Raw genomic sequence first — 27185 nt, forward strand, 5'->3', positions numbered from 1 at the left:
GTAAAGCGTCTGGCTGCACCTTCAGGGTGGCTCTAGGTGCTTGGGGGCAAGACGGGAGCAACAGTGAAGACCTTCCAATGGAACAACTCATTTCTCCCAGCACCTTCTTACCAGGCCAAGGACTGGGTTCACACCTCCTCCACCTCCCCTCCCGAAAACTTTCCATCTCCTTCCAAAACAGGCTGATTCTCACACTTGGCCTGAGAAACTTCGCTAGGCAACCTTGAAGGCACTTCATAGGTTTCAGCTCCCCTTGTGCTCCTCCTCCTCTTCAGAATCTGGTGATGACTCCCACTGAACCGTCTGCAGTGTGCAAGAGACTGACTCACTCTGTACACATGCATCCCGACCCAGGCCCATGATATCAGCACCTTCATGCACATAAAATGAGCTGCGGAGGGAGAGACTAATTATTTTTGCCAGAGGGAGAAGCTTATTGCAGATGAATTTAGGCCATGAAATTTCTGTGACTCCTGGCAGCAGGTTGCCCACCCCTTCATTAAATCAGCCAAGGACCAGGCACTTGTTCCTTTTCGAAATCAAGAAGTTGTCAAGCTATTCAGTCCCGAGGCAGAATTGAACTGGATATTTTCCACTTTTGAATGCGGATCTTTATTTTAAATTTAATTCCAAGAGTTGATAGAGCCATAACTTGACTGTCTTCATATCTAATCTCTTTTTGGTAATCTTAGATAGGTTCTCATTCGGAAATGTCTCCTTCTCCACTCCCCAGAATAGCTTTCTTATATCTAATCAACTCTCAATCTGTTCTGAGATCATCTTGAAAAATCTTTCTTTTCTCCCTTGCTTCTGCACCAATCATTCCTATCTTCCCTTTTAAACTTTGTTCCTATATTTAATTCATAAAGCATTTTTGAGAGAGAAGATAAAAGTGGTACATGTTAAAATGCATGTTACAACTATCATCTATTTTAAATGAAAGCAATCACTCAGAGTAGTACTTAAACTTAAGCCTTAAGCATATACACTTGAAGGCAAGTCCCATGTATTTTAGTGGGACTTCCTACCAATTAAGTATGTGTAAGATTACATCCTTTAGTGCCAAACTAGAAGACATGCAAGGGACACACGAACAGCCTCCTCTTAGCATTTTCCCCTTCCCTTTTAATGAAGAGCATCTCTGGGAGTGTTCCCATGGCCCACAAGGCGGAGTCTGTGAGGCCATACGGGATTTTCGAGTCTAAGAGCTGAGGTCAGAGACAGTGTTCAGACCTTGGAGGGGGAATTTGCCATCCCTGTTCCTCCCTGATAAGGTTAGAGCCATGCCAACTCTATTCCCAAGGTTGGAAACACAACCTCAGAGATGGACTGAAAAGAAGCAGGGAGGAAAGAAGACTGAACAGGCCAGGATATGGGCTGTCCTGGGACCTATTCAGCCTCCTCCCTTCCCCTGACTAGGGAAAGTTCAGGGTGCAAGGCCAGGAGATGGAGATCACTTCCTGCCCTGCTCAGGGTCAGCATGAATGTCAGAGTTTGGCAGGTGGAGGCCAAATGATCATCATAACAGCATTGTGCCCTTTAGCTGGGAAAAGACGGGGGTGGGGCACAGGCTGCTTAACCCTTTTCCTTCCACCTTTGTCCTTCCACCCTACGTATTTTACTCAGAATTATCCTGCCTGGGGAGAAAAACACCTGGACCAGACAACAAAGTCCACAAATGACAGGAAGGGGAAAGGATCTGGCTGCACCCCTGTGCCTCTTGACCTAGGAGGAAGTCCTGCTGAATTTCTATTGAACCTCTGACTGGATAAGTGGATGATCAAGCTGGGAGGAGCTCTTCTTGCTCCCAGCTTTCTCCACTGAGACCAGCAGCTGCATGAGGCTGCTCGGTAAGGGGGAGCTGGGAATCTGTTCATGCTTTCCTAGTGCATTGTCTGCTTTGGCCCGTAGCAACCAGCATTTTTAGTGGCAAATTTATATTTTGGGTTTTGTACTAATTGATTAAAATACTGTAATCGAGCCATATCTTGCAAAAGAGGGTGACTTGTAAATACAAATAAATTACTGAGATAATGATGAGGGAAACGCCTGCCTACAATGCAGAGGCACTTTGTTTTACAGTCCCACTGAGGATGAAATGAGGGGAGATGGTTTGGATAAATGAGAAAAAATAAGTTTGTATTGCTCCAGTAATGTAGCAGGCAGAGCCAGGCATATGGATGGGGAACCTCTTTCAGCCTAAAGGACTCAATTCAACCATGGAGAAACTAGGAAAAGGGACTTTCTAGTGGTCGGTGAGACCAAAAACATGAAGAAAGACCACAATTATTATATTGTAACTTTAGGATGCAGTTCTGTGCAGGTCTTTGATCATCCTGCTCAGTTATTGTAAACTCAGTGCTGTGACTTCATTTATGGAATTGATCCATATGGAAGGAGTGGCAACTGAAGGAGCTGTTCCAGCTATCCAGCCTCTATTGCTGGACCAACCAGGAAGAGGAGTATGATATAGACAGAGAACAATACCTCTTGGGATTGACTTTCAGGTGCAGAGGCTGATGAGTTACATGCCCACAATAGGAGGATAGAAACCAGGATAACACAGAAACCACTGGATCATCTGTTAGGTAGACCAGGGTAAAAAACTCTAGGAACCATGCAGGATTGCTTGTCTTATTGTGAATGCAGCCCAAGTATCAGCACAAACAACGCTATTGATTCCTCTCTGTTCTTTGTTACCTTTGCATCCTACTTCCCTCTTTCCATCCCCCTGGCATTTCCCAGGGTGGTCCCTTCCCACTCCCAGATTAAACCAGAAACATGCTTCACTCACATGCAGAAATATGCCAGTTTATTTTATCCGTGGAAAGGTAGATAGCAAGTTCCCGAGGGCTAAAAATTTAATTTCCAAGGGGTGATTGATTGCTGAGCAAATACTTTTAAATGAAAAAAGACATGAAGAAAGGAAGGATGTACAGGGAACGGAGAGGGCAATTCTATTGGCAGTCTCCCATGGAGGGAAAAGAAAACTCTGACATCGTGGCAGAGTGCATCTTACTGTTTGATTGGCAGTGGAACAGTGGTGTTGCAGCATCAAACAATGGTCCTGTCTATAAAGCCACCAGGAAGCAAGGTTATCTTAAGATACAAGATCACAAGGCATAGAACTTTTTCTGCAGAGATTCATTCTTTCAGTTTTCTTGCTTCATTTCATTTGCAGCCACAAATGTTCTCATACTGCCACCGACTAAACGTTGCTGCCTAGTCAGTGTTATTTCTGAGCTATCTCCTCGATAGATCAGAGGAGCAAGACTGTTGCCACCATCCCACCCATCATTAATTCCTGCAAGGAGAACTTTTACCATGTTTCTCCTGCTGGAATTGAAAGATAAGACGGACTATAGTAGCACCACAATTACTGGAATGCTAGAGAAACAAAGGATACAGTAAGAAAAACAAGCTGTCAGATCCTTGAGAGGGATGGGGCCTGCTCTGGCATTAATTTCCTCCATGAAGGTTGGCAGGGAGTGGGACCTCTTGGATACTCTTCCAATAGGGCATGGCTTGCTAGCCTGCCAAATTTCCCGGTCCTTAGGCCTTCCACTGTGCAGCAGAGGATTCTGATGACAACAAGGGACAGGGTATTTGCTTGCGGGTGGATCAGAATTGCAGAACTGTGCAAACCATACAGTTGTGCAGAGAATTCTAGGCTGCCTACAGAATTGTGTGATGCCTAGAGGATATGTTTCCTAGGTTTCTTCTCAATAATAATAAAAACATGCAGAGGGCACAAGGTTGCTGACCTGGTGATGTGGCATCGTTTAGGATTGCTCCCAGGGCATTGGGGAAAGGAAACCCCTGACTGCCATTTGGTGGCCACCAGGAAAAGCTGCAGGGGATGATGAATTTTATGCTTACCCCCCAAAAATATTCTAAAATTGGGCATTTGTTTGAGCATTAAATGGAGGAAATATTGAAATGTGGGAGTTGTACTATTTCTTGAATATTGCATTTGGGGGACAAAAGAACTCTTGCCACTGTAGCTAGAAATCTGAGCTTACAGAAGGCAGACTTCAAGTGTGTGTGTGTGTGTGTGTGTGTGTGTGTGTGCGCGCGCGCGTGTGTGCATGCATGAATGTGGATGGATCTAGACCTACTTATACTTAGAACAGATGCATACAGAAATTAATGGAACTTATGTTAGCCATGACTAAATTTAGCCTCACTGATTTCAGTGGATCCAGCACAGTGTATGGCTTGGATGTGTGAATACATAAATAAGCAGAAAAGCACCGAGTGGATTTGGAGTGCATGAATCTATGGATTTGTTCTCCTTCTGCAGAGAGCTGTGTGCTTTGAGAAGCAGTCAAGCTGGGAGGAGGCTGAAATGGCAAACAAAATCGAGATGAGCCTCTGAGCCCATCCAGCTGGCTTAGCTTTGGTGGGCAGAGAAGTGGATTCAGGTCTCTCCTCTTCTCACTCCCCAACCTGCCCATTTTCTCTGTCTCTGACTTCTGTCACAAGAGGACGGAGGAGGAAACCTGCTGCGTCACACGAAAGCCCAAGTACTCTTTGGGGGCCATAGGACTGCACTCTTATATAACAGAAACTCTAAGGCTCACAGAATCAGCTCAGAGTTAGTAAGGAAGAATTCCCCCCGCCCCACACTGTTCTAGTCAATGTTTAGGGAAGGGGAATTTAAAAAATATGGAACTTGTCAAGATCTATGTGACAGTATGAAGCCCCGTCTAATTCATGCAGATGATTCTCAGCCCACCCCTGTAAAGACACTCACCAAAGGCTCTTATAAGAGTGATTATGTGGTGATTGAGGAAATGTTGCTCGGTGCTATAGGATGCTTGTTGTCTTGGGAGCCACGTAATGTTAAGGCTGGCCTTTCAGCCACCGAGTGGGAGAGATGGTTCCACAGCCTTACACATGAACAGAGATGTGCACAGCCGCTGCAAACCACACAGAAACAAGCAGGGTAGGGGTGGAAAAATCAACATTTGTACATGTGAATAATAATATCTCTAGTCCACGGGTTGCATTTCTGGCTCAAGCAACTGTAATGGTGAAAGTCTCTCATTTCTTCCTTTCTTTAGCATTTTTGTAAAGATTGCATGCCACTGTTTTATTTTGCCCTAAAGAACTCTAGCAACCAATGGCAGGTGTGCAAAGAGAAAAAGAGGCGAGTGGGAGATGAACAGCCTTCCCACTCTGGGAGCGTGTAGCACAGGCGAACGATTGCGTGTACTCTGTTGCAGTGGGGCCCTTCACGACTGCTATTGCACATTCTCAGGGCCATCCAGCAGAGGGACTTTTGGCGTTATTGGTGGCCTGCTGCAAAGAGATGGTGGAACCTGCAGTAACTTTGCAGACATTTCAAAAATTAGGCCATTTTCACCCCTGATGATGTGCATTCCTGCTCTAGCTCTATTTGATGACTCTCCATTGTTGAGGCCCAAAAAATGCAGATGAACTGCTTGGCCTGATTTAGTCAATTACCTGAATGCTTCACTGTGGACCTTCATGGCTTATTACATCCATAAGGGAGGGGATTGCCTTATCAGTCCCAAGAGATAAATTTCTTTGGAGGGGAAAAGCAGGGCAGCTTGCCAGAAGTACTTCCCAATACTTCCAGGTGCACTGCTGACATACACTTAGATGTATGGCCAGTGTTTGCCTGCCTCGGCCTTGCAGGTAAAAATGTAACTTTCAATACGTGAAAGCAGCTCCAGATGATACATGTCACCTACAGTGAGGGTGATAACGGTGGTGGATGGAGTGAGGTTGCTGCTAATTATAAACAAGACAAGAAGTGTGAAGTTGTTAAAACTTTGGAAAAATCTGGCTTGGTGAATAAAGTAATTTATAGATCAAGACATTGACTATGCCATGCAGAGTATCTTGGGATTTCTTACCACATGATGTCTACCAACTGAGATGGCTTTAAAAGGGAATTAGAAGAAATTATGGAGGGAACAGCTATCCATGACTGGTCTTGATGGCTAGATATTATGTCCAGTATGAGATACATTATTCCTCTGAGTTCCACTTGCTGGCAGTGTGAGTGGAAGAACAGTATTCTGTTCATGTCCTGCTTGTAGGTGGGAATCCACATGGGGACATAATGCTGGACTAGATAACCTTTGATCTGATCCTTCTGGGTATACTAGGAAAAAAGCCTCACTGATTACTCTTCTGCATTGTTTCTCAGATGGAAACTTGGCCAAGTTACTAATAACATCATTAGACACAGCTAAATGTCACAAGATAGGCACTTTCTGAGTGAACCTAATTATACTAGTGTCCTATTATGTACTCTAAGGTTTAGGGGGTTTTTTTAGGAACCAACATATCTTTAAAAATAATGTTCTTCTGTAAAATGACATGCACATTGTTAATAATACATAATTTAGTACTAATAATTGTAATTTAAGCTATTTCTAGAAAGAGTAGCAGCATTGCACTGTGATATTCATTTCAGAATTGACATTTCAGATGTGTCTCTTTAAATTTGGGTATTTGTTCAGTTGTGAACTCTAAATCAAATCCACACCTCACCTGAACCAGGATCAGATTTCTGTTGTGTTCTCCTTTGGCCCCTAGGCAACATCTTGAGGGGCATAGGATGGCTTAGAGTCCCAAGGCTGGATAAACAGCTCCAAACTTGGTCTGGGATCTGTGCTCAGAACTCTCTTCTTTCACCACACATGAGCTCAGCTGGCATGGAAAGAACCACGGGTCATGAGAGTAACTCCAACAAGAGTCAAGTGGGTGGGGTGTGGTGGAGATACATCCTGGGAGTGCCCCCAACCTCCTTTGTCCCCCCATCTGAAGCGCCATAGGAAGATGGCTGAAAACAGCTACCTAGCTAAAATGCAGTTAGGAGGAATGGGAAGGTGGTGATGTCTTCAGGCTCTTTCCTTCTTCCAATGGATGTCCACAATATCCAAGTTTGGAGATTTATGGCCATCCTCTTTGGCTTGTGCTTTTGGATTATTAACTCTGAACCAGAAGACGCTAAGAAACCAAACTGTCAGTGGGGTTTTTTCACCTCAGGCCCTACAAGTATGGAATGTGCTCCCCAGAGAGGTCTGTCTGGCACCGTCATTATATGTTTTTCGGCAACAGGTCAATACCTTTTTATTTAATCAATATTTTAGTATGTTTTAATATTGAATTTTATTGTTGTATTTTATTTTGCAGCCAGTGTGGATGGTCAATTTATTTATGAAGTAAGCCGTCCAGAGATGCAAGTAATTGGACAGCATACAAATTTTATAAATAAATAAGTAACAAGTACCCCACACCACCATTCTAATGTGGTGGCTAGAGTGTTGGACTGGGGACCTAGGCGACCCAGGTTCTAGTCTCCATTCAGCCATGGAACTCACTGGGTGCCTTTGGACCAGTCATGGATTCTCAGAGTAACCTACTTCACAAGGTTGTTGTTAAGATAAACATGGAGAGGACAACTGTGCAAGCTACCTTGGGTTCCTTGCAAGAAAAGGAAAGGTAGGCTATAAAGGCAAGGCAATGCTAATGTAATGCTAATAAGAAATCCTCCGCATTCACATTAAGCATTAAAGTTTTTTTTTTTTTTACTATTCGTTGACATGGCTATAATTTAAGCTTAGTTTAACAGAGAGCTTGTTCACAGTAGAAATAAAAATTAAAATACTGATGAGTGCTCAGCTGCAACGGTTTTAATCTAAATTGTCTATTAAGCTTTAACTGAGAGTCTGCTGTGAGAAACCAGGCCATAATGGAAGCATAGTCCCTCCCCAGCTGCTCTTTTCAGTGTGCTAGGCTTGTCTGATTTTTGCCAGAAAAGGTGTGCATCAGACCTGCCATAAGTATGATCCCCTGTGTCTACATTTTGATTTTATTTACAGCCAGTATTTTGAAGCCAAAGAAAGAGGTGGGGGTCCAGGCAGCAGCATGGTGAAATACTGCTATGCCAGGCAAGAATCTCCTTCACTTCAAATAATGAGAATATCTGCAAATCACACTAGCAATTCTGATCTTTGTTTTTATTATAGACCAGCATAAAACCCACGAGTGGTATATCCTTCATTGTAGTGTCTAAAACAGATTCCCTTCTCAATCAGTCTGGTCACCATATCATTAGGGTAGTAAAGAATGATACTTCAGAATTAATTGACAGTTTACAATTAGCCACTCCTCTGGTTTCCTTTGCTAAGCAAGTTGCTGTGTCAGTGGGACCATCTTTGGAAAAATGCAGTCAAGTATTTGAGTGTCTCAAGAGCTGAGCAGGGCTGTCACGGATCAGACATTCTGGAGAGCTTTCATTAGTAGAGTCAGAGACAACTTGGCAGCATTTAACAACAACAACAACAACAACAACCATTTCAGTATCTAATTAAAAAAAAGTTTGTTTTGAAAGGTCTTCCTTCTCTTGGAGCCCCTCACTATATTCTCAGCTTATGGGCTTTTGAGACTTTTGGCTTGAATTAAGTTGTCCTGAACTTGGTGGGACTTGTTTTGGGTTAAATGTGGGATAGATTGGGTAGAACATGCATGGTCCATTTGCTTCACAAAGGTTCTTCTTCTGCCAGATCTAATTATAATTTTACTTGTGCATTCTAAGAACAAGCAAGATGATATGAGAAAGAACCATTACAATTTCAAAGTGTGTATTCAGGTCTCCACAGTTTGAAGTTGCTGTTCTGAATTTGGATCTCTACTTTTAAAAAGCAGGAGAGAAATATCCATCACTGAATGCCACTCATTATTTTTTTTCCTGTGTCAGAGGTCTTTGGATCTTTAAGCAGGGTTCAGCCTGAGCAAGCATCTTTAATTCTAAGAATGCTAGTCTGAAGTGTAAGAGACTGAATACCAAACAATAAGAAACACTCAAACGAAATTCAGTCTGGCTGGCCCCCAGCCCTTATCTTTTAGTCTGGAATTCCTGATGAGCAAAAATAGGACACTTGGGTCCACCCTGCCAATCTTTCTTCAGCCTGATTTGCCCAGCTTCCTGGCCTTTTGCATCTTTAGCATTTTGCTAATGCGACAAACAACAATAAACCTTAAAGTCTACTGGAGTATCATTTTTGTTGACTTATTTACTCCCACGAGATGGGGGAGGAAAGGACAATCCAGAGAACTGGGAGAGGCAGTTGCCTCGCTGAGTGTATTTGGGCATCTCTACTCATTGGGATGCTGAGAGCAGGTGCTTTTGTTCCTCTCTTATAACAGTCTTGATTGCTTCAAGACTCTATAAAACAGGGGTCGGTATAGTGCTGTTTAATCTATTCCCAGAAACCCTAGGCATGTTCAAGCGATGGGGGTTGTAGTAGAAAGCTACAAGAATGATAAATACCCATTCATGTTTTACACCAGGTTGCCTGTCTGGTGTAAAACATGGACTAGTATTTATTGAAAGTTTTTATTCTGCAGCAGGACAAACTACAGCAGCACAAGCTCTCCACCTGGCTTATGTTTCAGTAGGCACACACTTCGCCCAAATGTGCTCCTTTTGATATAATGCTGTTACAGCCCCTCGACAGTATAAGTTGTCCTTGACTTTAATGATTTTTTTTACCCAGGAATGATGAACAACTGTGCAGCGAGAAGTCAGGATTTGACAGTGCCTATTTGCAAACTTGGGGGATAATTATACTCCCACATCTAATAGCTTATCTTATTGATGTTGTGCTGGCATGTTTTTAAGCAACATTGGGTGATTGCAGATACTTAATGGTGCCGATTCCTGGCTCATTATCATGCTTGTGGATTTGATCTCTCTAATTGCTGCAGGTGGAGACAATAGGCGATGCTTACTGCGTTGCTGCAGGGCTCCACAGGCAGAACCTGAATCACGCAAAGCCCATCGCCCTGATGGCCCTGAAGATGATGGAGCTGTCCGAGGAGGTGCTAACACCAGATGGAAGGCCTATTAAGGTAACTGTCTTCACTCTCTGTTCCCAGCAAATGAATGATATGAGCCTGTAGCCCGTGCCATGTAATTGCTACAGTTGTAACTTAGAGTTACCATCCTTCCACAGCAGAGGTGAGTAACAGGCTGTTAGGTGTGGCAGCTCCATGAAACCCCCATGCTGCTTAATGCTGCTTGCTGGAGGCTGACAGCACTGGAGGGCTTATTGCTTTTATGTTTTGCCTTTGGACTTCTGGAAAGCTCCCGGTTAGCTACTGTGAGGAAACTGAATGAGGGTATCCTTGGCTCCAATCTTCCAGGAGTCTTCTTACATTCTTAATTTATTACTATTATTTATTTATCTATCTATCTGATTTGTATGCCATCTGATTAGCCATAGGCTGCCTGGGTAGCTTACATAAAATCAGTGCCACAATGCAATACAATAAAATCAACCAGTACAATGAAACTAATCATAACAGTAAAACCAACAATACCCAATGAAGGGAATAACCAATTATCAATATCAAGTAAAATAAATAATTGAGAAGGGGATACAGCCTAAAGCAAATTATCAACCAACAATACAAAATAATTATACATGATCCATAAAATTGAAAATCATAAGAATACAAAATTATAATATTGTAAAATGGTAGCAGCAATTAATTAACATTAAAACAATCCAAGTCAACCAGTGAGCTACATGGCTCAATGAGGACTAGAACCCAGAGCTCCAAGATTCCCAGTCCAGCACCCTAACCACTGACCCATTTTGGGTCTCTCTAGAGTGATGTGTGTGTTTTCCCTATGCATGCAAGAGAGACAGGCAATTAGAATCCCAGCCTAAAATTAGGAGTAGAAATAAAATTCTAATCTTATTTTTCTAATGTACTTTAGTATTCCCACTTGCTAATCATTTCAATTTTGTGCACCTCTCAATAAGCAGAATATTAACACCTCATTTAACAGCAGGTGCTGGCCATCAAGCTGTTCCATAAGATATAATAAACTACATATCATTAAAGTTTAAATTCATTAATGAACTTGTAATGTACACTGTAACATTGTTTCCTAGCTCTCTCTTTTTTAATTTCACTAATGCTTCATTCAATAACATTGACATAATTGCATGATCCTGGCATTCATGGGCAGATCTCCAGAGATGTAACTCTTCACAAACTTCTATTGGGTCAGGAAATGAGAGGCAGAATTAAGAATCAACCACTGTATGTGTTGGAATTCAGACTGGGAGAGAACTACACATGTGAAGTAGCACCTAGTTTTTATTTGCTTTTCCTTAACCTAGAAAAAAAGGACTAAGATGTTGTCCATATGCAAGGTATCACAAGCTTCTCAGACTAACCCATTTCTTCTGTTGAACATGACAAATCTATGAAAGTCCTTTATCACACCATTGGCTGTGCTGGTTGGGATGATAGGACTTGCAGTTCAGGTTGGGGAGAGTTGCTTTAGAGCAAGGATAGGCAGCAAGGTGCCCTCTAAGGGATTTGGACTACAGATTCCATTAGCCTCAGCCAGTTTGGTCAGTGCTAAGGGATTACAGAAGCTGTACTTCAGTGCAGTACCCATGAACACTAATATGCTTGCAGACAACTTCCTTGGTGCCTACTATTCCCAATTTTTACTTAAAATATAATTTCCTTTCCTTTCTGGCAAGTGGGGTAGTTTTGAAAAGAAATGGGATGGTTTTAAAAGGAAACTTTGGCTGCTGCCATGCTTATTTTGTATGAATATCTCTCAGCATGTTAACTCATCTTTGCAATTAAACATGCCCTCTCATGGCAGCCATTTTATGGTGGGGCTCTGAATACTTCTCAAATTTCCAAACGTTCTCCAAAGGTCCCTAGCTTTGGTTTAGAGGGAGGCTAGTATCTTACCTTTATATTTTGTACCTGAAGTTGCATTAAAGTAGGACAGGAGCACAGCGAGAGAAGTTGCTTATCTTACAGCTTGTAAATTCTATATTGGTTGGCCTGCAAGTCACCCGACTTTGCCAGCTCTGGAATTCCTGCATGTTGCAGAAGATGAGTGTGGATGAGTTAGGGAACACCAGCCAGGTTGCTTGATCTTAGCTGTCATCTGTGAAATGGGAAAGCATCACAGAGCATTCCTTTGTGGCTCGCATTAGAGGAGGAGATCTGTAACGGCACACAACTGTCTTTAAGTAGCTTGTCAGCCATTGCCAGCATCTCACTGTGGAACCCCTGGGGAGCTTCGCTGAAAACTCCCAATCAGTGCTGAGCTCTCAGCTGAAGTTCCCAACATTTGTTTTCTGTCTTCTTGTGCTAGCAACTGGCTGAAAAGCTGAAATAGTAGAATTCCAAGTTAGTGAGAATATAGGCATCCTGATCAAGCTTTAGCAATTTTGGTGCACAGACATCCCTGTCTGCTTGAAGTTAGAAATTCCATGATTTCTGCTGGATATCACAGCAGGGTTGAGGATGTGCATCTGGCCCTGTCTGTGAACATGCAGGCAAAAAATACTCCTTTTCACATGGGTGACCTCCTTTCCTGGTTGTCATTAGGGACCTTTAAAAAATACCTGCAAATTTAAATAGTCTGTCTCTAACCTCTAGTAATGAACTTATATGCCTTGGAATAGAAATAATTCAGTTACTATAATCACATTTTGGCTGGATTTGGCTGGGACTGACTGAAAGAATGAATTAAGGTCTCTGGGGTTTGTCCCTCTGTACCAAATATTTTGGAGGAGGATGGTATTCCTTTCAGGAAGTCTTCATTCGATTTGCCTTATAAAAAGAATATTATCTTCCTTGAAGGATCGTTTTTCAGCTTCTGTGTCCCTTTAAAAGATCATTGTTCAAGCAACGAATCAGTTAATTAAAGCACTTGTATACCCCCCACCATTAATTTTAGTACCAAGAGTGAAAAGGAATTCAACGGGAGCCTTGTAAAAGCACTTAAATGTGGCCACTTATTTCTTAGCTTTTCCATGTTTCTTTTCAGTATAAAAGAAGGTGACTTTTATAATCAGTGGATTTAGACAAACAAGGGTGTCCTAGATCAAATAAAACCAGAACTTCCCCTGGGAACACAAACAACAAAACTGAGGCAGTCATACTTTGGAAATGTTGTAAGAAGGCAAAATTCCCTGGAGAATCATGCTAGGGAAAGTTTAAGGTAGAAAAAGAAATGAAGACCAAATATGAGATGGATTGACTCCATAAATGAGGCCAATGCCTGGAATTTATTATTATTTATTAGAACAGCTAATTTAGAACAGCTAAGCAGGGCTGTCATGGACAGAACATTTTGAAGGGCTTTCATTCATAAGGTTGCCAGAAACTGAAGAAGACGTGATGGCACAAAACAACAACAGCACCAACAACAGATTTAGACTGCAATCCTGTACACACTTTCCTGGGTTTAAGACACACTGGACATAGTGGGACATACTTCTGCATTGGCATGCAAAGGGTTGAATTTCCTATGTGTAACAGGAATTCTCCAGGGTTTTCGTCATCCAAGACAAAAAGGCCATTGCATGTACCATTGTCAGATTAAAACCATCCAGATTCTCAACCATTACTATCATTCTTAAGGTATTGTCTAATATTTAATGTTCTGGTGAAACAAAAAATGGGGAGCTGTCTCTTTAATCCTGTTGAGCTGCAAACCACAATTTAGCCACATGGATGGGATGTATACCTATATCGCCCTCCGCCCCCACAAACACAGACACTTAGTGGGCACCTTCCGGGGGTATGGAATCGCAACACTCGTGCTCCTCAGTCTGCATGGTGACTTCCTGCTGTTTACGTGTTTTAGTATTCTTTCTGTTGATCTTGTTGAAATTATCACAGGCCCATTTAATCTTGGTACATGTTTATTAATGTGATGCTTTTTAATTAGTCTTGTTGTATAACTTTAAATTTTGTTATGACTTATAAATGGCAGAGAATTATTTGGAAAAATATGTAAATTTTTCTGAGGTTGCTGTAAGGCAGTTTGAGCGTTGTTTTACCATGGCAAAGCAACAAACTAATATGGCTGCAGGTGACATAGCGAACAAGGCACAGAGACTCAGCAATTCTTATTTCATTCGTTTTTGTTCATCATTGCATTATTCCCTTCCCTTTTTCTTTGCAAAGAATCCAAGGAAGATTAAACAGTCCTTCTTCCTTCCATTTTACCCTAAACCTGTGAGAGAGGTTAGGCTCAGAGTGACCCAGAGTTCACCCAGGGAGCATCGGGGCTAAGAGGGGACCAGCACCCAGGTCTCCTAAGTCCCAGTACAATGCTTAACTGCTACACCAGGTTGGTTCAAAGTTGGTAAACTGCCTTCCTAGTTTTCTGGGAAGCAAACGGGCTTTGCTTGTTATTGAGATTTGCCAGATATGTTGTTCACTAAGAAGAGTTTTCCCTTATAAGTTATCAATCACTATTTGCATATTTGTAGCTTCCAAAGATGGCACTAATGGGTTTGAGAAGTAAGACAAAGAATGGAAGCGAGGAAAAGCAAATATCCATTTACATGAGGCTGCTAAAATGCACTGTGCAATTATGTAAATTTGTTGTGTGCAGTCTTTCCCCTTTGAAAGGAGAAAAAACAGATATGAATCTAAAACAATTCCAAGCCTGCTTTCAGATCTGCTCTTAAGTGGGGGAAACTCATGCTATTTACAATTCTGAATGGTACTAGGACTGGAAACCAAAATGAACAGGGGAATACACATGAAGATGTCTTATGAGTCAGAACATTAGTTCCTTAAAAAAAAAAAAAAAGCAACATCTAGAAATTCACATCCTGCCTTTTTACTTTATACCCTGAGAATTTGAGGCGTATTATTGTAAACCATTCCAAGAACCATTTGGCTAATGTGCAGGGTATATAAACATTTTAATAAATAAACAAACAAAACTAATGAAAATGTGGGTCAAACGCAGGATCAGTGACAGGCTCGCCATGTGCTCAGGGGTTAGGCAGTTCTCAGATGCAACTTCAAATCTGTAGCTGAAATTCGGCTGTGCTGCAACAGGAAAACGGATTATGTGCCTTTAAGCAGGGCACGCGGGGAGTGTGGACCTTGTTGGAGCAAAGTCATGTTGCAGGAGGTTTCTGGAAGTACAGATCTGCTGCTGAGCCCCCTTGTATCCCTTGTTTTGAAGCAAGATTGCCTCCTCCTTGCTGCCACCATTGCTTCTGTAGCAAATGCAGCAGCAGGAGGAGATGCTGCAACAATCCTCTCCAGTAGCTTGTGGGTTCCTTCTTGATCATGGCCATTGACTTTGACTGGCAGTGCTCTTTACAGTCCCTGCTACCTGAGAACCTTTGCAATGGGAGGTGTTGGGTAACAGACCTGCATTGTCCACATGCAGGGTGTATACACGCCCGCACCGATACATGACACATATTCCCAGGACTCTCTACTCCTTGGCTTACTAAAATTTAGTTCAAGCAAAATGGTCATTTAAGAGCTAAAAAAGGAAGACACTCAGATCCCCTAATCCCAGGCAGGCAGATTGGCTGCATAATACACACCACAGAACCCCCAATTTAGCTATTGCTATGCTATGAGCTATAGAGAACTGGTGTTTGCTGGTGTAGTGGGAAGTTGAGTTGCATCATTCCTGCTCCCCCCAACCTCAATGTTATAAAGATTCTTGAGTCGAGATTCAGTCAAGTCACTCTTGCAAATGCAAGTTTCCCTAGTCAAATGGATCGGGTGAACTCAGGGCTGTGAACTGGGGGACCCTACAGTGCTGTTGTCACTTCAACGCTGAGAACAGCCATATGCTTCCACCCTCCACTTCCCCCTACCCTAGGGGGCTCCAATAAATTGTCCTTGGGAGAAGGGGAGGCTGGAGTAGCTGTGGCAGGTCCAGTCCCCAGCACAGCATCTTCCCATGCTAGAGGCTGAACTGGGACTACTAGTCTCAGGATCCTTCAATAGGTAAATGGTAGCAGAAGGTCCTCCAGGACTTTCTTCCTCTGCTGGGATTAAACTCAGAGCAGCTGGTTGGGATGATAGTCTTGATATTGATTTGTTCCCTCTGCTGATGTTTTATCTTTGCAATCAAATTTTCTTATACTTTTGCTCAGACCTTTCTTTTCAGAAAAATAAATGATGGCAAGAACTGCACACCTTCTAATATGATAATGAAAATGTGTCATCTGACATATTGCTTATAAATAAATTGGTGCTCATAATTGAGCCAAGGTATATTTGTATCATCCTGCCTTTACACAGGAAATGGACTTTCAAGGCAGTTTACATGCCTGTTCCATGGTCCCTGTACTCCAGGAGAGGGAAAATACTAAAGCTCCATCTCCTCACTGGTGGTCCAGGAACGGCCAACATGGTGGCTATGAAGCAAGGTTTAGCACTTTACACATTTTACTGTTTTCCTTTCATTTACAAAATGGTTGAAAATAAGGGCACCCCAAAAGATTATCATTTAGACTTCTGCCTCCTTAGTTCTAGTCAGGTATTCAGAAATATTTCAAGTAAATACATGTTATAGGTAACCATCTAAGTTCGATGGCTCCAGAGTTTTTGTGTGTGGCTTAACTGGACTGATTTTGTACCCACCTAATCTTCTTTGTGTTCGACTGTTGGTGAGGGAAAATTCCATCTTTTCCATTGTGGATACTCATCTTTGGCAGTTCATTATGGCACTATTCACCCCTGTTGGACTTTATGAACCTCATCTTGGGGAAGTGAGAAGTCTAACACTATTGGGACCTAGATTTCTGCCTTCACGCTTCCAAAACTACAGAACATTCTTTGGCAAAAGCAATTTATTTTCCAGTGCACTTACAGTAAACACAACCAGCAAAGAATAAGTCTCTGAGCTTGCACAGAGCAATTTGTTGAGCCCAATCTGAGCATCCTCCTTTTCAGTGTCCTTTTGCCTCCTCCCTCTGGGATGACCTTTTTGGAGCTGGGCAAGCCTCTTCCCTGACCATTGCCCCTCTTGTTGATTGGCCCATCTGTCCTGATGTCACAACATGGGGTCAAAAGTTGCACCAGGCTCACCGGGCTGCAGGAACTGTTCTCCCATGCACCCTTCCTGCACTTGTAATTCCTAACTACTCTCAATATCCACCTGAACACCCAGGGAGGGTGCCCTTGAGACATACCCCTCTGCTTCTTTCATTTGAACTTCTGAGAAATCTCCCCTCCTCATCTTTTGAGTCTGAATCTGCTTGACCTGGGAACACACACCAAGAATAACCACCCCTTTCGTTCCAACACTCTGATACTGCCATCCTGTTACCATCATTTGAAGTTCTCTCCCCTTCTATTACCCCATACTGTCATAAATGCCAAGGCACTTATCTGGCTGCAATGTAAAGAGCCACTCCAGTTCAAGTGGATACTGCTACAATGACATGGAACTGGATAAGTGACAATGACTGCATTCACACAACAGGACAATGTTTCTTATTGTTTCTAAAGCCCAAATCTATTATGGTGAACTATCATGACTGGATTCAGATAATACAACAACAATGGCTTCTAGTTAATCCCTTGGCTTCAGAAAGCCCATCCCAGTTCACTTTTTCTTTTCTGTCCAAGCTATATGGCAGCTTTCTTGCAGTTCCTACAACCCTAATCCCTGAGATATCTGCTAGAACTTCCAATTGGTCAGCACCCTTTGGCCATGCTCAATATTCCTCCCCAGTTCAGAGATTTTACACTTACACAATGTCAAGCAGGAGGAGTGCTGGAGAGGACCCTGAGCTGCATTTTTATTAGTCAACCTTTTGTCCATCTGAGTGGAGCATTTCAGTGGGAAGGGAAGGAGGCAGGAGGACCAGTACATCCCTTTCTCTCCCCCTCTGAAGTTGACTTCCTAACCGTGGAGAGCAGCTGGTAGGCTGATGTGGAACAGACCATATGTGAGGTTCTGATTCCCAGCCCTTCAGGTCAGAGTGCTGCCTTCAGCCTCCATTCTCAGAATCCAGAATATCTGATAGCCCCTTTGAAAATGATTATGAAAATCCCTATGAAGGCACATAGCTGTGTTTTGGTCAGAGCAACCTTCTCCATTATCTTGTGTTTCACCCTTTGAAAGTTTACTCCCAACTGCCAGTGGTGCAGGTGATTGACTTGACAAGAAGAAGCTTAGACCGCTGGAGCTGTGCACAAGTTAAGCCAAACAGACTTTCCTCTAGAAATGCTTCTGCTGATAATTCCATCAACGATATGTGGAAATCTTCCTTGATAGCACTGTGGTATCCTAGCAACTTCCATCTCCCCCCACTTCTCTCCCCCCCCACCACTAATGTTTAAATCATTTCCAAAAAGATACAAAATAGCCTATTTCAGGGTGGCTAGCTTGAAATGAGAAATGATTTGTCATTTCATGCAGTAACATTACTGCAAAAAAGTACATTTGCATAGAGAACAACTAATCATGTTTTAAAGGCCTGAACAATATGATTATATAACTGTATTTTTTCTGTTTTGTGGCTTGCTTTCTTGATGATAATAGATGGCGAGTGGGTGGCAGTGTTTGCCCCACAGAAGAAAAGGGCCATGAATGAATGAGAGGATCCTTTTGTTCAGACTCACTGAGGTTTAGCTATGCAAGCTTTCCCATGGCACCAAGCTCTTCTTTAGATGCCGCAGTAGAGTTGGAATCCCTTCCTCACCTTTATTCCTATAAAAGAGTGGAACACATGCTTATATAATGCCATTTGGTTTCATTAGAGCAGTTTTCCAAAGGCCTAACTTTTGGAAACATTTACTTTTGCTGGAGAAAACTGTGTGCATTGCAGGCATTCTCTGCTACAGTCTCACTTTCACCTCTCCCGGACTGAGAAGCGGTCTGCTCCCCAGTGATTGTGACACTGCAGGGGAAAATTGGTGGTGATTGATCTATGAAGCATCAATGAACCTTGAATCCTACACAGGACCTGCTCCTACACAGTGGTGTGATTTAATAGCTTCCTGAGGCTTTCTGTAGGCTTCAAGTGCAAGCAGTCCCCTATTTAAGAAGCTATGTGCCCTTCTGAAGGTGCTAGACCCCTTCATGTACCAGGCTGACTCAAAATGGGATTCACCAAGTGACCCTGCAGCTTCTGATTGTCCACTGCAGGAACCGCTCCTTGGCTTGGGGGAGAGATGGCACTTGCTGGTGTGGAGGGCTCCCAGACAGCGGCCTCTGTCTGACTGACTTGAACTTGTTCTGAGCACAGATGTGAAAGAGGGGAGTGGCCACCTGGCTCAGTGCTGCAGGTAGGCCTGGAAAATTTCCTGCCTGAAAACATGGAGATGCGGTACTGCTAGTCAAGGTGGCAATATCAGGCCAGATGAACCAACGGGTTGTCTCGGTACAAGGCCCCGTTCCTGTGGGACTTCTGCTTGGATCATGGTGCTTAGGTGGCGGTGGCGGTGGTGGTGGTGGGGCAATTTTGCAGGCAAGATGGGGCAGGGATGGTGGTGGTTCCTCTTCATAAAGCCCTTATCCGTTCTTCAAGAATTCAAGAGTTTCCCGGAACAGTATGAAAACTAGTAGATCAGGCTGCTGTTGAATATTATCCTTTCTTGGACACAGCCAGCAGGTGTTCATAACTGTCAGGTTGCAGGGCTGTGCCTGTTGCAGTGCTTCCATAGCAGTTGTGTCTGCCTTTAGGTTAACTGACATAGTTTCAGAGCACAGCAGTTCTCTGCCCAGGCTGCTGCAAGATCAATTTCTGCCTGGACATTTTGGCTGCTTCAGAGATGAACCATCTCTTCATTTGCATTCCGTTTGAGAAGAGCCTTGCAGAGTCCTTCCTTGAGACGTGATGATATTGGAAAGAGGGACTCTGTTGGCATTTTAGGAGAGAAAGAGGGCACGAGGCAAAATAAATAACAGACTTGCCTGCATGTGAACGCAAAGGCATTTATTTACTCAGGGCCAGAGATGCTATTAAATCACACCACTGTGTAGGAGCAGGTCCTGTGTAGGAGATATACAATCACAGTGGAAGCACAAGATGATGTATTGGCTTTGGGGCCAAGAAGGAACATACCTACTTAATCCTTCTCTGGAACTACCAGCACACATTTGCTTCTACAGCTAACACAGCCAGAGGTCTGTGCTATTGTAGCGTTTTGGGAGCAGAATTTCCATGGGTTCAAGCTGCAGTAATGCTTAACAGCTTTCTTTAACTTTGCCCAAGAGTTTGATCCACACAGTCATTAAATGTTTACCTCTTGCAGCTTTATAGTATGTTCGTAACAAGCACTTTTGATCAGGAAGGAACTAATTAGGAAGGATGTGATAAAACTCTTAATTAAAGGAAGAACCCTGCTTCTTTGGAAAGTCTTTGAGGCCACTTGCTTAGTTCCATCGCTTGGTCCTAATACAAAGAAAATTCCTTGTGCTGGGTCAGGTCATGGGTGCCTCTCGCTTCATTTTGCCTGCAAACCTACTGGAACTGGTTCTCCAGGATTGCAGGTTAGGGACCTTGTGCAGCTCTGTCCAGGAATTATGGGCATTGAACATCATTCCTACAACAGAATGTAGCAGTCCAATTAAAAAGATGAGCCAAAGAGCAAATAAAACTTCTTAAGAGCAGTTCAATAAACAAAAACATTTAAAAAGTCTGATGTAGTTTTTCCCTCTTTGCATTGAAATAAAAATATTTTTTGCAACTTTCTTAGTAATATAAAAGGAAAAATTCATAATAGATGGAGAACCAGCATTTCTCAAAATCTGTATACAAAGCACATGAATACATGATCAATAGTTTTTCTTGATCATTTGGTACTCCAAGTCCATGTAGACACAGATGTTTGTTAACCAGGATCTTATTAAATCACTTGCTTAATAATTCAGAGATCAAAATGAAGTATCTTTTGCAAGTGTTCAAACATTGGCTATGGCCCCTTCCCCAAATCAGTCTTCAGAGTAAAGTAATATCCTGTAATGAGATCAGACTAGGCTTCTTGCAGCTGTCTCTGGGGCTTTATGTTTGAGTTGTGAAATTTTATTTGATTTTGAAATAAAGTTGGTTTTTTTAAAATGAAGACAGCAACAAAAAGTGTCTTATCTTACTTAGCCTCCTTTACTTATTCCAGGCACTTTTACATCCTATCTCTCTTCCAAGCCTAGCCAAAACGAACAAACCATTCTCCAGGTTTGGTTTGAATGAAAACCATGCTTGACGCAGCACCACAAGGGGTTTGCCAAGAGTTGCATAATTTGGAATAATTTTATGCTGGTACTCAGCTCAGATTTCTTGTAGGACGAATGCATCCCTCAGAGCATCAGAGGATGCTCACTGAAGAACAGGCAGTTGGAAACTACCCTTTTACTTGGCTTGACATGGGTTGGACATAGGACTGTCACAATGTGTATCTTAGCACATCAGGATTTCACGAAATGATTGAAAGCCAAACTAGGCTACCGTCACCCTTTCTGATGTGCAATTTATTTTCCTGGGAAGAGTTTTAGGATGCTTAAGCCTCTCCCCAAAAAGTATACTGTATCATCTCTCACATGAGATATGAGATGGTTCCATCATTTAAAGGTGGCCAAAAATAAGGTGAATAAATGATAACATGGATATATGCAAATATAGCACAAAAATAAATACACCTCTTATGAATGCAGATCACAACTTCTTGGAATTAACAGTGGGTTCAGAGGGGTTTTGGACTGGTAGAGGATGCTGCTTGTCCTTGTGTTTGAAGCTGGCAAGATGAAAAATATTCATCTGTTTCAGAATGATTTAGTAACCTGGGGTTGAGCGTACTTCCTGCAATAAATAAATACACAAGCAGAAAATTTGAATATTTCAGCTGCCTTTCCTGTGAGACGTGCTATGTTTTAGGCAAAATAGATAAATATAAATGCTTGCAAGTATTGGGAACAGAACTAGAGAATTAGTAGCATCCTCTACAATTCTTTCCTCTTAAAATGGGATAAAGGTAACATGGGGAAATTATATACCCCCTTTACTTTGGGGTAAGATCCATTGAACTCAAAATTCCTTTTATGCTGTTATGCATAGATTGCACTACTGAATTAGGAATACTAGAAGTAATTCGGGAAATAATTTATTTGTTTTAAAATGTTAAGAAATGGCAAGGCCGACTGACACATTTTGCTGCCTGAACCAAACTAGAAGGTGGTGTCTCCTTCAGTTCCAGCCACAAAAGCCGGTCGGAATAGCAGCTGAACCTTTCTTCAGTATGGATGATGGAACTGTGTTCTCCATTGTACCTCAAGGGAGCAAAACTAGTTTAGGGCTTGCAAAATACACACAGCTCTCTCTTCCTACACACAGCTATATACATCTGAGGTTTGCAGTGACTGCCTCACTTTACTTAATGGTTGGGCAAGCACTGAGAAAATGAGAGAACTTCCAAAGTGGAAACTGTTTGTTTGTTTATGTTTACCATCCCACTATTTAATTGTCTCTTTTGTAAATAAAAAGCTAATCTCTTTCTCAACAAAATGTGTTTCACCGTTTTTTACTGAATGAAAACTTTAACACAAATACTGCTGGGTGCTATTTTGGCAATTCTGTTGGGTGCTATTTTGGGTGTTAACTAAGTGATGGATTTTTTAAACAAAGAAAACATGTGAGCAGGGGGAAATTTGAAATAGATAAAGTTGGGTGGAGGACTGACTTATACAGTCTGACAAAATTGTTCCTTAAGGTCTTGTTCTTTATTTCAAGCTTGACAACAATCATCCTTTTGCTATGTTGCAGTTCATATAATTTGGATGCCTACAACTGTTTGTCCTCATTCCTTTTGCTCCTCGGGGCAAAACAATCTCTTGATTTAGTCTCTGTAAGTAGCAGCTGCAGTGTTGTGCATGACGGCATGTGACCCCCTTTCCGTGTGAGAGGGATAGAAGTGTACAATAAGCATGTTCAGTCCTCACAGTGCTCCCATGTGCTGACAAAAGCTGGTACACTGCCTATGCCAGGGAGGCTCCAGCTCATACTGCTATTGTTAGTACAGCAATATTACTTGTGAAATTCAAACTCAGCTGGACTCTGAGTGTCACATGGATAAGAACAGGCTGATGAAAATCCGTAGATCTTCAGCCAATGAATACCTCCCTTGATGATAGTTATGAATTCCTGAAACTCACAATTATTGGATTTGGAATAATGAATTTGCTTAGCTCATAATAACTGGAAATGATATGATCTGAAGATTATGTTCTTTAAAATTCTTACACAGTTTGGAAAGAAAAATGGGACTCAATGTGCTCATTTTTACTGTGCTAACTTGGTTTAATTCTTTGTTCAAGTCCATGCTAATGCTGTTCACACCAAGCTAAACAAAAGTGCAATTTTCCTGATAGCCTGTGGAATTTTTAAAGGCTCTAGAGACCAGTGGGCAAATGCAGTTTTTTAGAAGAAAAAGGAACCCACACCTCTTAGTGCTGATTTAAAACCATGCCCTGAAAACCTTCTAAGCCTCCCGGCCTACCCTGACCAGTAAGACTTAGCTGTCTGCCCCCATATCCTGTATATTTCATCACTGATTAAGTCATACATCAAAACAATATTTCCTTGCCCTGATTCTCAGTACAATTACAATGCCACTGAGATTTTAATCCTGTTCATGTAGTGCACCACATTATGAACCATTTTAATAGAAAAATCAGAACAAACATCTTTTTTCTGAAATATCAGTAAACAAATACAATTAAATGCCATTTTTCAGAACAAACTGAAGGGGCATCATTCATCACTAGTAAAAAATGTATGTTCTTTAGAGGAAAGTACTTACATGCTATAAATCTATGACAACTATTCCATGATTCTGAGAACTTTCTGCTCTTCAGGTATTGTATGCAATTAATTAATTAAGCACACACTCACCTCAACTTTCTTAGAGTGCAATTACATACTTTTTGCCAGGGGTTCCTATTCTAACTTACTGTTGTTGGCCACTGTGGCTGTATAGTGTCGTCTTTTTGCTTGTTTTGACAAAGAAAGCAGTGAACAAAATAGGCTTATCAGCTAAGAGACACAATGACTGGTATGTCTTGAACAGGACTATCACCTGCTACAATGGAGTAACTAAAACCTTAGGATCTGGAGAACATTGGTACAGCCGTGAAAGCTTGAGCACAATACTATACCTTGTGTGTTTCTCCTACATTTCATTTATGGCTCATGACAGCTGCCATTGAAGGTAATGGCACATTAAATAGGGTGTCCATGAAATAATTCTGATGGGTTTGAAGTTTTACTTCTAGAGCAGAATTCTGGTTTTGAGCCAAAATGAGACCTTCAACTTTTCAAGTCCTGAAACTTTTCTTTAGTCCAAACTTGAACCGGTGGCTTAATTCTGAATTATTTCTCAAAAAAATAATTTCTTGCTGCTGCAACCACCCACCTTAGGTCAAGTTGCAACCCAGGAGTCCTAACCCATCAGTTCAATCCATGGAATGATTTATCTGGAGGTCCTCTCGGTCTAGAAAGAGGCTGTTTCTGTCTATCAAACATAGGAACAGAGGTGTCTCTGTGCACCCTGTGTTCTGTTTTCCACAATGAATTTACCTGTGATCTTGTAAGCTAGGGAAACCTTCCTTTTTCATGACTTTCACATGCAGTGTCTCATGATTCCAGCAATCCTGACTGCCTTTTTCGTATGCAGCGTCCATCCTGGCCGAGATGCAGCCTTGCCAATAAGGATGCCTTTGCTTTATGCATTCCGATCATATCGTCAATTTGTAGTGACAAGGCTCTGAACTGAGAAAGAATCTAATAGAGGTTGTCATGAGATTGGGCTAACAGAAAATGATTTTGTTGCTGTTACAGTTCCATGTTTTCTTACCTTGTATTAGTCCCCTGAATTCTGGACTCTGATGGAGACATATTTACTGCATATATAGCCTGACCTATAGCAAGACCCATGGGAATGCTACTGCCAAAAATGTGTAAGAGATTCTGGCTTCCAATGTTACTTTTCCTTACTTTTGCACTTGAAAACATGTAAATCATTAAATGCCACTATATTCTAAAAACAGCCTGATACATGCTGTCTGAGACAGCTGTCCAAGACGGTTCCCTGGATCCTTCTCTACCATTCACATTGTCAGAACATCCCTGTAATACAAAAATGCATATTCTCAGTCATGTCCTAACCACTTTCCTATATATTATTGTAAAATATAAAGCAGAGAAGGAAAAACGAATGTCAAATGTGGTTTTAAATAAAAACAGAACAAATGCTGCATTTAATTATTTTGCTTTAAATTTGTTTTGATTTTTAAAAGCAAACTTCCAAAGTCACTTAATCTCCAGTCAGACTAACAATCCATTTAGCCCCATATCATCTACACTACGGATGCTTAAGAGGGGCCACTAGTTTCCATAGGGAACAATGGGGGCATTCAGATCTTTTGGGGGGCAAATGCAATTTGGGGATTTTAGGACTTTAAGCAACCCAAAAGTTAAGAAATTGCTTGATGACCATCAGGCATTAATAGCTTGTTGAATTTTTGTGTTTGAGATTTGTGTATCATATCCCTATCTCATGCATGTAGATATTTAACAAAAGTTGTCCTTCTAAAGTGCTGTTTAAAAAGTTAAAGGTTTTTTGTTTTTGTTTTAGATATAGCTTGCAGTGGTAGGGAATTTTATTCTAATGCTACATAATACTTATTACATTCATATCCTGCCTTTTTTTCTGCAGGAAACCTAAGGCAAGACTCCTGCTGCTCTCTATTTTATTCTTACAAAAAACCTGTGAGGTAGGTTAGGTTGGGTGGTGGTAAAGATTTAGAAGTTCTGACTGACAGTCTGCATCCACTCTGATCATGCAGTTATACTATGTTCAAAAGTACTATTTGGAGTTTGCCCATTGAAAAGGTTCCACCAGGTTTAGGAAGGGTAGAACAGCCCAAACTCAGTCCAAATGCATTTACCCAGAAGCAGGACAACAGCCAGCGTGCTTTGGCAGCTGCTAAGCACCCAAGGATGCTCTGCTTGCGTGAGCCACTGGCCATTTAAAGTTCCCTAAAATGCATCAGGCTCACTCATGTTGGGACACTGTGGGAATTATAACAAAGAGGGCATGCAGCTACTTTCAATTGAGATCTTATAGGGGTTGGAGTCCAGCAGGTAGCCTGCTGAACCTCCTCGAACCTGCAGCTGGCCCAGCTTGGAAGCAAATCCCATTGAGTTTATGAGGCTTCCTCCAAAGTCATTCTGCAAAGCATGAGTCACTTCATGTAGCAAAGGCTGGAAGACGGCAGCAAGATGCTGGACAAGAGCCGAGAACTGCTGCTTTCAGGTGCATGCTTCATTTCCAGGGTTGAAGAAAAAAGTCCAGCCTTGTATTGCATAGGGAATGGAAGAGGGCACCGTCTGGTTCTTGGCCTTAGCCAGCAAGGCATCTCCAGCTTGCGCTGCTGCATGCAGCATCCAGAATGGTGCAGCATTGTTCAAAAGGAGAAGTGCAGGAATAGGTGCAGAGACTAAAAGTGAGCTGTGTTCTCAAAATCCTTCAGGTCAAATCTCACATCAGCCAGGGAGACAAAATTCTTCTGTGTCGTATGTAGAAAGAGGCCCTAGTTTATTGATTCAGAAAACATTAATTTGTTATTCTATTTTTTAAAAAAGCATATCTTGTCTACAGAAATGAGCATGAATGAAACAACAAAAGCAAATGACTTGAAGGAGGGGAAATAACCAGGCAGGATTCCAAATGAAGAAAAAATCCAGACAAGTGCCTAGGCAAGCAAAAACGTTTGTAATGATTATGGCAGTGCCGTGGAGTGGAGGGTGAGGCATCTGGGTCCTTGAAGCTACCAATTTTGCCCAATTAGTGGCATTAAAGGGTGGCTGCCGAAAAATAACAGGGAAGTTAGAGACAAGCCGCAGCAGCATCTGTCAGTATATCCATGGCCAAGTCAGTGTTTTATTTGTCTTGCAATTTTTCCCTCCCTGAGAACATGCTGTGTTAACTCCCCGTTCTAATCTCTATATTTATTTTGTGCTTCTGGAGTAGAGATGAACAAGATAGCTGATCAAAGCTTGGCGAATCAAGTCAGGGTAGTTTTTGGTGTAATTCAAGAATATTCACTTTGTGTATCTTCCTTTCATGCTTCTTGCAGGGGAGGAAGGTTAGTTCAGGGGCAAATGATGCAATTATGTAGGATGTAGCTGCAAACACTTATACATGCGTGCATGTTTGCTTTAAAAAATGAAAAGCAACATTGGGAGATGGAAACTTAGATTAGAAGGGTGGCCCGTGGGATGCAGGTGGCACTGAGCTCTTTCACAGCTGGCTACTTCCTGATCAAAGCTGGACTGGTGTTTCCAGGCACCTGGGACACCTTGCCTCATGGCACCTGG

General features: G+C 42.1%; 1 protein-coding gene across 1 annotated transcript in view; it reads left to right on the top strand.

The window, feature by feature from the left end:
* The window catches only part of GUCY1A2 (guanylate cyclase 1 soluble subunit alpha 2), a 180040-nt gene that overhangs the window by 111935 nt on the left and 40920 nt on the right, over positions 1–27185 (top strand). The window contains exon 6 of the mRNA XM_044441813.1: positions 9751–9894. Coding sequence (XP_044297748.1) covers positions 9751–9894 — 144 coding nt within the window. The remainder of the gene's footprint in view (positions 1–9750; positions 9895–27185) is intronic.

The sequence above is a fragment of the Varanus komodoensis genome, unplaced genomic scaffold, assembly GCF_004798865.1.
Source record: "Varanus komodoensis strain SLA01 unplaced genomic scaffold, ASM479886v1 scaffold4, whole genome shotgun sequence".
In the NCBI taxonomy this organism is placed as follows: domain Eukaryota; kingdom Metazoa; phylum Chordata; class Lepidosauria; order Squamata; family Varanidae; genus Varanus; species Varanus komodoensis.